We start from the raw sequence: 11,917 nt of genomic DNA on the forward strand, positions 1-11,917 counted from the left end.
TATGTAGCAAAGGAAAGTGACAAATGTTGGAGGGGATATGGCAAAATTGGGACATTAATGCATTGATGGTGGATTTGTAAAAGTTTGGATGTGTTTGCTTGTTTGTTGTCCTCTGTTGTCTCCTCTGTAGTCTGTTGCTTCTCTAAGTAGAAATTCTCCAGAGTCAAAGGCTTTTTCTTTTCTTTTTTTTTTTGGTAGTTATATAGTGTAGTTCGTGGGTGTTGTTGATCATCGCTTTTGTAAGGGGTAAAAGGGTTGGAGTTGATTATTTAAGAGTGTGGTTGCCAGGAATTTAAATTAATTCCAAAGAGATTTAAATTACAATTTATTTACAAAATGTAGAAATATTTTGATAGTCAGACCTAGAGATGGGAGGTCCTAGGTTCAAATCTAGCCTCAGACATTTCCCAGCTGTGTGACCCTGGGCAAGTCACTTAACGCCCATTGCCTAGCCCTTACCACTTTCTGCCTTGGAGCCAATACACAGTAGTGACTCCAAGACAGAAGGTAAGTGTTTAAAAAAAATGTAGAAATAGTGAAGTAAGAAATTAGAGAGAGGATAAGGTAAGATATCTAGCCTAAACCCTAAGTAATTTACTACCAGCCCCTGGGCAGTGTGAACCTTAAAAATTCTCAGACCATACTTCATAAGGTTAGGATTGTAAACCTTAAAAAATTCCCAGACCCTACTTCATAAGGTTGGGTTAAGACCATTCCCCACTTTAAACAATGAAGGAACTTAGATCAGGAATGTGAGACTTCTACTTAGATCAGGAATGTGAAGACCTCTACTCCACCCCTATTAAGCATACTTTAGGGGAAGATAAAGTTGTAAACTCTTTTCTAAACAATGAAAAGTACTTAAACCCATACTTATAATAAGGCAAAAAGTTCTTAAGCTGTGCCTATTTTTAGGACTAATGCAAAAGGGTGCTAAGTACCTATAAAGGTCAGGCAACTTGTGAACTTACAAGGAGAAAAGAGGTGAGAACTTACTCAGAGATTCAAGTCTACTCAGGTGTGAATTACTCAAAAGATTAGTCTTCTTAGGTGTGAACTAAGAATGGTCTGTCCTTTGAAAAACATCTACTGTGATTGGTAGATGGGAGAACTTAGGGGAGGTGACATAGGAGAAAATTCCCTTTAAATAGGAGCTCAGATAGAGCTGAGGGGTTTTCTGATTGAGATTCAGATTCAGGATTGAGCTGGTGGAGTCAGCTGAGATGAAGCTGGCCTGGTGACACTAGAATCCTTGCTTGAACAAATCTTGTGGTGAGTGATTAAGGACCGACTGATCTTTCTCTTAGGGCTTAGGCCTGGGTTGGCCAGGGTTGCCCTGGGCCAGCCTATACTTTTCTCATTATTTCCTTTTTTCCTCTCTTTCTCTCTTTCTTTAATTCCTCATTTGTATGAATTAAAATGTCTATAAAACCCAGCTGACTTGGGTATATTTAATAATTGGGAATTTTCCCCTGGTGACCACCTTATATTTGATTTAAACAAAACACTGTCTTGAAACCATATTTTCAGCGGTCACAATTTACTCATCCACTCTTTTATATGCCACAATTTAAGGCTTCCACTATTTTAATCATTACAGTTTATGGCCTCAACTATTTTAATTATTACAGCAGGGAGAGTTAGTTCTTAGCCAAGGCCCTGGGGATGTAGACAATCCCTCTCAATAGGATAGTTCTTTCCTAAGGTTAGTCTCTTCTGAATATCCAGCAGTTAAGAGTCAGCTTTTCACTCACCACGTGTCAGTCTAAAGGAACAGGGTCTCAGATCCAGTCAGCAGATCCTTCTGCTCCTCTTCACCAGACTCAACTCAAAAACATGAAGAATTAATCTCTTCAGGAAGTTGTCACTCCCTTTTAAAGACATTTTCTCTTGCATCACTTCTTGTGTCTTCCCCAAATTTTGCATCTAACAATCACAGTTAATGCCCTGCTCTAGGACTGCCCAGAAGACAGTTGATTCTGATTTGTTACCCACTATTGGACATGTGGGTCACAGATGTCCCACTCAATGATTAAGTGGGATGTTTACACTTTTGGTGATTAGATCTAAAAACGGGCAGATCTGCATATTCAACTTTTAAGTAGGGTGTTTGTACTTTTGGTGATTAAGACATAAAAATAGGCAGGGGTTACAATTTTAATCTTCACAATCAGGGGAGAGTTAATTTTAATCTTCACACTTTGTCAGTTTTTCCCTTCCCTTCCAAGACAGAAATCTGAGTGAGGAGAGCAGGCCTCAGAGCATGGTTTTGGCCCTGAGGCTATTTTTTGAGTCTCCTCCCTGTCTACTGTGTGCCGCCCCTCTCTACTCTGTCTCTTCACCCAAGGTCCTTGTTTCTCAGCTTCTTGGGGTCCCAAGTCTAGCTGCTCTCAGGGAGAAGTCTGTGGTGTTCTCAGCCAGCTCCCTAGAACCTAGAGATTGTCTTGGGTTCACTCTGATTCTGGCATGCTGACTAGCTCTGACTCTGGTGCCATAGTGGGGTTGGGGAGCGGTGATCAGCTCTCACTTTGGTGGGAATTATTTGACCCCCTTATAGCATGGAAATGGCCAAATCCTGCCTACCTTCCAGGCCATGTCCTACAGTGGAGCCCCTTCACTCATTTTTTTTGTCCTTTTAAGGCACTTTATAATGGTCAGAAGTGAGGAGAGGAAGAGCCTTGCTTCTACACTGTGGCCATCTTAACCCGGGAAGGCCTGAATACCGTCTGGTGGAGTTGTGAATTGATCCAACCATTGTGAAGGGCAATTTGGAACTATACGCTGTTCAGATAGAGTGGTTGCCTTAAACTGTGACCACAAAAATATGGTTTCAAGACTTTGAATTGCCAAAACTGTAAAGATAATTTTTAGTGTCTTGATTTTATATTAAAAATAAAGTGGTCGCCATGGGAAAATTCCCAAAATATGAATACCCAAGTCAGCTGGGTTTTATGGAGATTTTCATTAATACAAATTAAAGAATTAATGAAAGGGAGAGAGAGTAAGAGGAAATAATGGGAAAGGGGCCTAGGCCTGAGCTTTAAGAGAGACCAGTCAGTCTTTAATCTACTCACCACAAGATTTGTCCCAAGCAAGATTCTAGTGTTCAGAGAGACCCAGCTACTCCAACTAGTCCGAGATCCAACTCAGCTACCAAAGCTGCACTCCCTTTCAGCCACCGAGACAGAGACCAGCCTCCAATTCAGCTCCATAGCTGAATTCCCTTAGAGGCCTTTCTGACCTCCTTTTAAAGAGAATTTTCTCCTATGTCACCTCCCCTAAGTTTTCACATCTACCAGTCACAGTAGACGTTTTCACAGGATTGACCATTCTTAATTCACACCTGAGTAGACTAAAACTTTTTAGTAACTCACACCTGAGTAGACTAAAACTTCACACCTCTTTTGTTAAGCTTGTCCCTTGCAAGTTTCCTGACCTTTTAGTGATTAATTTGACCTTCATAGGTACTTAGAACCCTTTTGTATTAGGTATAAAAATAGACCTAGCTTAAGGGTTTTAACTTTACTTTAAGTATGGGCTGGGTACCTTTCCATTGTTCAGTAAGGAGTCCACAACTTTATCTTCCCCTAAAGTATGCTTAAGTATGGGTGGAGTAATGTAAAGTTCTCACATACATTTCTGACTAAGTACCTCCATTGTTTAAAATGGGTAATAGCCTTAACCAAATGTTCCAAGGTAGAGTCTGAGAAGTTTTAAGATTCACAACGCAAAGGGCTTTAAAAGACTGCCTGCCCTTTGATCCAACCATACCACGCCTAGGTTTGTACCCCAAAGAGATAATAAGGAAAAAGACTCGTACAAAAGTATTTATAGCCTTGCTCTTTGAGGTGGCAAAAATTTGGAAAATGAGGAGATGCCTTTTGATTGGGGAATGGATGCACAAATTGTGGTATCTGTTGGTGATAGAATACTATTGTGCTGAAGGGAATAATGTCCTGGAGGATTTCTATGTGAACTAGAATGACCTCTAGGAATTGATTCAGAGAAAAAGGAGCAGAATCAGGAGAACATTATACACAGAGAGGGATACACTGTGGCACAATTGAATGTAATGGACTTCTCTACTAGCAGCAATGCGGTGATCCAGGACAATCCAGAGAAACTTGAGAGAAAGACCCTATCCATATCCAGAGAAAGAACCATGGGAACAGAAATACAGAACAAAAACACATATGATTGACCAGATGGTTTGATGGAAATATGTTTGGTGTTTTGAAGTTAAAAGATCACTCTATTGCAAATATGAATAATATGGAAATAGGTTTTGAACAATAATACATGTATAACCCAGTAGAACTGCTTGTCAAATCCAGGAGGGAGGAGAAAGAGAGGTGGGAAAAATCATGAATCAAGTAATCATGAAAAAATGGTCTAAATGAATTTAAAAAGAAAAAAAAGAAGAAATTGTCTCAAACTAACAGACATATAGCCTATTAAAATATATGGTAGATGACATTAAATGAAAGGAGACCATAGCTTGTCTCTTCTTTACTATGCTAATAATATACTCACGTGACAATTAAAGATTTGACATTCCTGAGGGGGGGGGGAAGATTTTGTACAAACAAAACCAATGCAACTAAAATTAGAAGGGAATCAACAAACTATGAGAAAAAAATCCATATCAAAAATCTCCGACAAAGATCTAATTTCTCTAGTTGATAAGAAATTAAGTCATATTTATAAGAACTTAAGCCATTCCCCAATTGACAAGTGGTCAAGGGATATGAATAGGCAGTTTTTCAGATGCAGAAATCAATAATCACATGAAAAAGTGTTCTAAATCCATCCTGATTAGAGAAATACAAATCAAAACAACTCTGAGGTAGCACCCCCCACCTAGCAGACTGGCCAATTTGACAGTAAAGAAAAATAATAAATGTTGGATGGGATGTGGCAAAATTGGAATACTTATGCCTTCCTGGTGGTGTTGTGAATTGATCCAGCCATTCTGGAAGGCAGTTTGGAATTTAAAGCCCAAAAGGCTTTAAAAGAATGCATACCCTTTGATGCAGCAAAACCACTGTGGGTTTGTACCACAAAGAGATAATAATGAAAAATGTTTGTACAAAAATATTCATAGCCATGCTCTTTGTGGTGGCAAAAGAAATTTGAAAAATGAGGGGATGTCACTGGATTGAGAAGTGGCTGAACAAATTGTGGTATATGATGGTGATGGAATACCATTGTGCTGTGAGCAATGATGAACAGGATGATTTCTTTATAAACTGGAATGACCTCCAAGAACTGATACTGAGTGAAATGTGTAGGACCAGGAGAACATTGTACACAGAAACTGAAACATTGTGGCAGAATCATATGTAATCGACTTTGCTACTAAATGGCAATGCAAAGATCTAGGACAATCCTGAGAGATTTATGAGAAAGAACATTATCCACATCCAGAGAAAGAACTGTGGGAATAGAAATGCAGAAGAAAAACATGAACTTCATCACTTGTTTATATGGATCTAGGATATGGGGTTTTGGTTTTTAAAAGATCACTCTATTAGAAAAATTAATGACATGGAAATAGATATTGAGTGATAATACATGTATAACTGGAATTGCTTGTTTGCTTCAGGAGGTGGGAGGGAAAAGGAGAGGGGAAGAATGTGAATCATGGAAACATAGTTATAAATATATAAATAAATAACAAATAATATATTTTTAATGAATGGGGAAATTAACCCAACCATGTGCCCTTTTGTTTGAGTTCCACTATTGCCACAGGGATCCCAGGAGAGCAGAGGGAATATGTCTTCCTACTGATCATCCTGTGAAGGTTCATAAGGCATGGCAGATGGATAAGCATCTGGGAGTAGCTCGAGGAGGATTGCATCCAGGTCTAAGTCACTGGAGTCAGAGGGAAGCTCTGAAGGTGACTGAGTCTCCTGGATGGAATGCGGAGGAAGGGGGAATTCATTTTCTCTGTAGGCATACAAGATAGCAGGAGCCTTCAGAAACAGGTTCTGGGGAGCTGTTGCCACAGAATTCTCCCCCAGACGGCATTCACCTTCTTGTTCCCTGGTTTTCCACTCTTGAAGTTGAGGGATCACTGGCTGAGTCCACAGAAGACAAGCATCTCTTCTTACAAGGTCTGTGCTCCAGGCCAGAGAAATCCAAAGGGGACCTGGAGCTGGAGGGGCAGAGTTGCTCCTGAAGTCTTTCCTCTTGTTGGGCTGTGGTGTCTGCTTGCAGAGCCTTTAGGCTTCCAGACTGGAGACAGTCCATACTGTTCCTGTTGGAGGATGTAATGATAATTTTGGCTTTTTGTCTTAAAATCTAAATTAATTGTTCTTCAGGGAAAATCCCAAATAATAAACCACCCAAATCAGCTGGAAAATATGGTGATTTTAATTAATAGAGAGAGAAGAAATTTAAGGAGGAGAGAGAGAGAGAGAGAGAGAGAGAGAGAGAGAGAGAGAGAGAGAGAGAGAGAGAGAGAGAGAAGAGTTCATTTAAACTGCTCTGGCTCAGGCTGAGGCAGGCAGGAGTTAAAGGCCTTGGCCAAAGGAGCCTCTCTGAGCCCAAGGGAAAAGGAAGTCAGTCTTACCCAAGTCACCATGAGACCGTCTCAAGGAAGCTGTCTGAGGGAGCTCCTCCAGGCTGAGATGTACACCTGAACTGAACTCCCCAGCTGCTCAGGAGACCTCTTTTTAAAAGATCTTTTCTTTTGTGTCACCTCCCTTAAATTTTCACATCTACCAATCACAGAAGAAGCTTTTCTCCAGGACTGCCCATCCTTTAGTTCTCACTTTCTTTGATTAGATTTTTTAGTTACCTCACACTAAATTGTTAAGTTCACCTTTTGTTAGTTTCTTAACCTTTTTGTGATTAATTGAACCTTTATCGGTACTTAACATCTTTTTGTATTAAGGTCTAAATATAGACTTAGCTTAACATTCCAGGTTCTTAGCTTAACATTCTAAGTTACCTTCATGGTTCAATCAGGAGATTATATTTTTATCTTCTACCTAAAGTAAGTCTAAGTAAGGTGAAGTAATGTAAAGTTCCCAAGACATTCCTGATCAAGTATCTCCATTGTTACAATCAGGAAATAGCTAAGTTAAATCTTCTAAAGTACATCTCAGTAGGGTAGAGTAGTTTTAAAATTCACAAGGTACAAGTTGAGATTGAAGGTGGATAGTTCCATTGTATGATGGAAGTATCTGGACTTGGGTGGTAAGATACTGCATCTAGAGATATGCAGGGCAGAAGGCCCACAGCTTCCATGCCTAAGGGCAAGGCCAGGCTGGTGGTGCTGCTGCTGTCCCCTGAGTCATAGGGATACCACGAGGGTGGCTGGGAGTCATGCAGTTTTCCGGAGCTTGCGCTGCCCTGAATGTGCAGAGAGTGTTGACTACCTCCCGGTCCCGCGGAGGGATTGGCTTCAGATCCAGGCAGGACCTGGGAGCTGCCGGGGTCGATCCCCTCTCGGACTCTGTTGTTCCGGGCAGGCTGAAAGCTTGTGGGGCTGGCAGGTGTCCGGACCCTCTCTGGCACCGTGGCGACTTCCGGATCCCAGTCCTCTTCACTGCATGGGGAGGCGCGGTCGGCTCCTCTGACTTCCAGTGGGGACCCGGGCTCGGGTTGCTGCAAAGAGCGCGCTTGCCTATGACTTAATCCTCCTAGCTGCTTCTTGCTCTCAGGCAAACCAAGGCAGGGTAGAGGACCAGGGTTCGTGGTATGCAGGTCATAGGACCCGATTCTCTTGCCACTGTCAGTGGAGTCAGAGGGATGATCCCAGGGTGGCTTGGACACCTGGATGGGAGGCCATGGAGTGGGGAACACCTTCTCCTTGGTTTGAGGAGTCGCCTCTTGCAGCCCAACAGTATAACTAGAGCCTCCAGAAGCAACTTCAGAGGAGCTGTTGCCATAGGATTCTGCCACTAGAAGACTCCCTACCTGTTGTCCCTCTGATTTCCACACTGAAGTTGAGACATCCGTGGCTGAGTCCACAGGAGACAAGCATCTCTTCTTACAAGGTCTTTGCTTCAGGCCAGAGAAATCCAAAGGGGATCTGGAGCTGGAGAGGCAGAGTTGCTCCTGAAGTCCTTCCTCTTGTTGAGTTGTGGTGTCTGCTTGCAGGGCTTTAAGGCTTCCAGACTCTAGATAGTCCATACTGTTCCCATTGGAGGTGCAAGATGAGATTGCAGGTGGACAGTTCCGTTGTATGATGGAGGTATCTGGATTTGGGTGGTAAGACACTGTGTGTGGAGATATGCAGGGCAGAAGGTCAGGATCCACACCTTCCTTGACTAAGGGCAAGGCCAGGCTGGTGGTGCTGTTGCTGTCCCTGGAGTCATAGGGATGCCCCGAGGGTGGCTGGGAGCCATGCATCAAATTGCACTTCTTACCTTGGCCAGGACACTCTTGCACCTGGGCAGGAGAGTTGGAAACCAACAAAGCTGGTGGAGGTGGGCTACGGCCAGTGCATTCCCCAGCTGGAGGTGTCTTAGTGGAGCTTCGTTCAGTTCGGGAGTTTCCTCGAAAAGTCCTGGCAAAGGGATTGAGGTCAATTTTCAGGCGTTTGATCTCAGGATTGTAATAGCAGGTCACAGTGATGAACTCTGTGTCTGGGAAGGAGAAGGTGTGGGTGGAGGAGGAAGAAGCTGGCATGCACTGCTTTCCAGTGCTGACTTCCTCAATGTGGAGCCTGGGCTGGTATTTGTGGAGAGACTTCAATAAGATTGGGGCTTGGCTACCATTCTTGCAAGCTGTCTCCTTGTTGGTGAGCTTGAGTTTTTTAAAGGATACGTCTCTGCCCATCCAGTGGGCCCCGGTGTTGGGTGAGTCGGGGTGTCGATAGAAGCGGTTGCCTGGCAGGTTATCCTCTTCTTTTTTGTCTTCCTCGAATGGGAGCCATTGCCCCCGCTGATACCGCCAGTGATGTTTGTCAACGGGTGCCACTTCGACAAAGACGTGGTAATAGGCACTGGGGTCCATGCCCTGGATTTTGTAAGTCAGGAAGGGGAACATGATTCGGCCTTGCTTGTCGAGGACCATTTCGTTCTGCTGCAGGGCAAACTGGAGCCACAGGGCGTGGTTGCAGAGGAGCACTTTCAGTTTTCCGGAGCTTGCGCTGCCCTGAATGTGCAGAGAGTGTTGACTACCTCCCGGTCCCGCGGAGGGATTGGCTTCAGATCCAGGCAGGACCTGGGAGCTGCCGGGGTCGATCCCCTCTCGGACTCTGTTGTTCCGGGCAGGCTGAAAGCTTGTGGGGCTGGCAGGTGTCCGGACCCTCTCTGGCACCGTGGCGACTTCCGGATCCCAGTCCTCTTCACTGCATGGGGAGGCGCGGTCGGCTCCTCTGACTTCCAGTGGGGACCCGGGCTCGGGTTGCTGCAAAGAGCGCGCTTGCCTATGACTTAATCCTCCTAGCTGCTTCTTGCTCTCAGGCAAACCAAGGCAGGGTAGAGGACCAGGGTTCGTGGTATGCAGGTCATAGGACCTGATTCTCTTGCCACTGTCAGTGGAGTCAGAGGGATGATCCCAGGGTGGCTTGGACACCTGGATGGGAGGCCATGGAGTGGGGAACACCTTCTCCTTGGTTTGAGGAGTCGCCTCTTGCAGCCCAACAGTATAACTAGAGCCTCCAGAAGCAACTTCAGAGGAGCTGTTGCCATAGGATTCTGCCACTAGAAGACTCCCTACCTGTTGTCCCTCTGATTTCCACACTGAAGTTGAGACATCCGTGGCTGAGTCCACAGGAGACAAGCATCTCTTCTTACAAGGTCTTTGCTTCAGGCCAGAGAAATCCAAAGGGGATCTGGAGCTGGAGAGGCAGAGTTGCTCCTGAAGTCCTTCCTCTTGTTGAGTTGTGGTGTCTGCTTGCAGGGCTTTAAGGCTTCCAGACTCTAGATAGTCCATACTGTTCCCATTGGAGGTGCAAGATGAGATTGCAGGTGGACAGTTCCGTTGTATGATGGAGGTATCTGGATTTGGGTGGTAAGACACTGTGTGTGGAGATATGCAGGGCAGAAGGTCAGGATCCACACCTTCCTTGACTAAGGGCAAGGCCAGGCTGGTGGTGCTGTTGCTGTCCCTGGAGTCATAGGGATGCCCCGAGGGTGGCTGGGAGCCATGCATCAAATTGCACTTCTTACCTTGGCCAGGACACTCTTGCACCTGGGCAGGAGAGTTGGAAACCAACAAAGCTGGTGGAGGTGGGCTACGGCCAGTGCATTCCCCAGCTGGAGGTGTCTTAGTGGAGCTTCGTTCAGTTCGGGAGTTTCCTCGAAAAGTCCTGGCAAAGGGATTGAGGTCAATTTTCAGGCGTTTGATCTCAGGATTGTAATAGCAGGTCACAGTGATGAACTCTGTGTCTGGGAAGGAGAAGGTGTGGGTGGAGGAGGAGGAAGCTGGCATGCACTGCTTTCCAGTGCTGACTTCCTCAATGTGGAGCCTGGGCTGGTATTTGTGGAGAGACTTCAATAAGATTGGGGCTTGGCTACCATTCTTGCAAGCTGTCTCCTTGTTGGTGAGCTTGAGTTTTTTAAAGGATACGTCTCTGCCCATCCAGTGGGCCCCGGTGTTGGGTGAGTCGGGGTGTCGATAGAAGCGGTTGCCTGGCAGGTTATCCTCTTCTTTTTTGTCTTCCTCGAATGGGAGCCATTGCCCCCGCTGATACCGCCAGTGATGTTTGTCAACGGGTGCCACTTCGACAAAGACGTGGTAATAGGCACTGGGGTCCATGCCCTGGATTTTGTAAGTCAGGAAGGGGAACATGATTCGGCCTTGCTTGTCGAGGACCATTTCGTTCTGCTGCAGGGCAAACTGGAGCCACAGGGCGTGGTTGCAGAGGAGCACTTTCAGTTTTCCGGAGCTTGCGCTGCCCTGAATGTGCAGAGAGTGTTGACTACCTCCCGGTCCCGCGGAGCGATTGGCTTCAGATCCAGGCAGGTCCTGGGAGCTGCCGGGGTCGATCCCTTCCAGGGTGTAATCCTTCTGGACAGGCTGCCGGTGTCCCGGGTACCTGGCTGAATGGGTACCCTTGGCCACCAAGGTGACTTCCGAGTAGGAGTCGTCCTTGGGTGGACGAGTGCCTTCAGTTCCTCTGGAGTCCAGAGGCGACCGCGGCTCGGGCTGGTCAGAGGAGAGCCTTTGCCTGTCGTACCTCAACCCTGTTCGCCAATTTTCTGTCTCTGGCATGCCGGCGTCGCTGTCTCTGCACAAAGCTGGAGAGTAGGTCTCCTGCACTGGTCAGCTTGTAACGCTTTGGGTAGCACGCAGGGCCTCTGAGCCCCGCAAGCTTGACTCGGTACCTCCCGCTGGTCAGCTCCCACCTGACTGTGGCTCTGCCCTTCAATCTCGACCCAGCAGCCCGAGTGGTTTCCCTACCTCTAGTTTGGCTGCCCAGGGGCTGGGATTTGGCAGCGGGAACGGAGTGCCTGGTGGCGACTGTCTCTCTCTCCCTCCCTCTCTTTCCTTCTCTTTCTCTCTCCCTCTCTCTCCCCCTCTCTCTCTGTCTCTCTCTCACCCTTTGACTTTCTGCCAAAAGTCTCAAGAAGCCTTCCCGAATGTTGTGGAAGGAAGAGGAGTCACAAAAGGCGGAGTGGCTGAAACTCTGAAGTTCAACCTTCTTCTGGCTCCGAGGTCTCAGCAGGGCCAGCTTGCTTCCTGCAGGAAAGCCTGGGCTCTGCAGACTAAACGGGCTTCACCGTAGGGTGTTCTCTTATATAGAGGCAGGGGGCGTTTCCCTGGAGGCCATGGCGGGGCACTGGAGTGCCGGCCAATCAGCCTATCTGGGCGCCCCGCCCCCACGGCCCCTGAAGAGCCCCGCCATCTTACCATATTAGGAAAAGTGTTCAGGATCCAATGAGCAGCTGCCCCAGCTGGCTTTTCCAAGACTCCGTTGGTTAGGCTGCTAGAAAACACCCCCAACCTTAGGCTC

The 11,917-nt window shown here is 46.1% G+C and overlaps 1 protein-coding gene across 1 annotated transcript; it reads right to left on the reverse strand.

Annotated features, from left to right (window-relative positions):
• Positions 1 to 5,786: 5,786 nt before the first annotated feature.
• LOC130458091 (uncharacterized) lies at positions 5,787 to 11,601 on the reverse strand. Its single transcript, XM_056821055.1, has 2 exons — positions 7,216 to 11,601; positions 5,787 to 6,083 (listed from the first exon to the last, which is right to left on the reverse strand). Exons 1-2 carry the CDS (start codon positions 11,173 to 11,175, stop codon positions 5,787 to 5,789), a joined length of 4,257 nt encoding a protein of 1,418 aa, XP_056677033.1. The 5' UTR covers positions 11,176 to 11,601.
• Between the last annotated feature and the right edge of the window lie 316 nt (positions 11,602 to 11,917).

This window comes from Monodelphis domestica, chromosome 3, assembly GCF_027887165.1.
Source record: "Monodelphis domestica isolate mMonDom1 chromosome 3, mMonDom1.pri, whole genome shotgun sequence".
NCBI classification, from domain to species: Eukaryota; Metazoa; Chordata; class Mammalia; order Didelphimorphia; family Didelphidae; genus Monodelphis; species Monodelphis domestica.

Coding starts and splice junctions, on each gene's coding strand:
- LOC130458091 (XM_056821055.1), bottom strand. CDS start 11,175: ATGCCAGAGACAGAAAATTGGCGAACAGGGTTGAGGTACGACAGGCAA. Junction 6,084..7,215: donor CCTGCATATCTCTAGATGCA/GTATCTTACCAC, acceptor CTGTGGACTCAG/CCAGTGATCCCTCAACTTCA.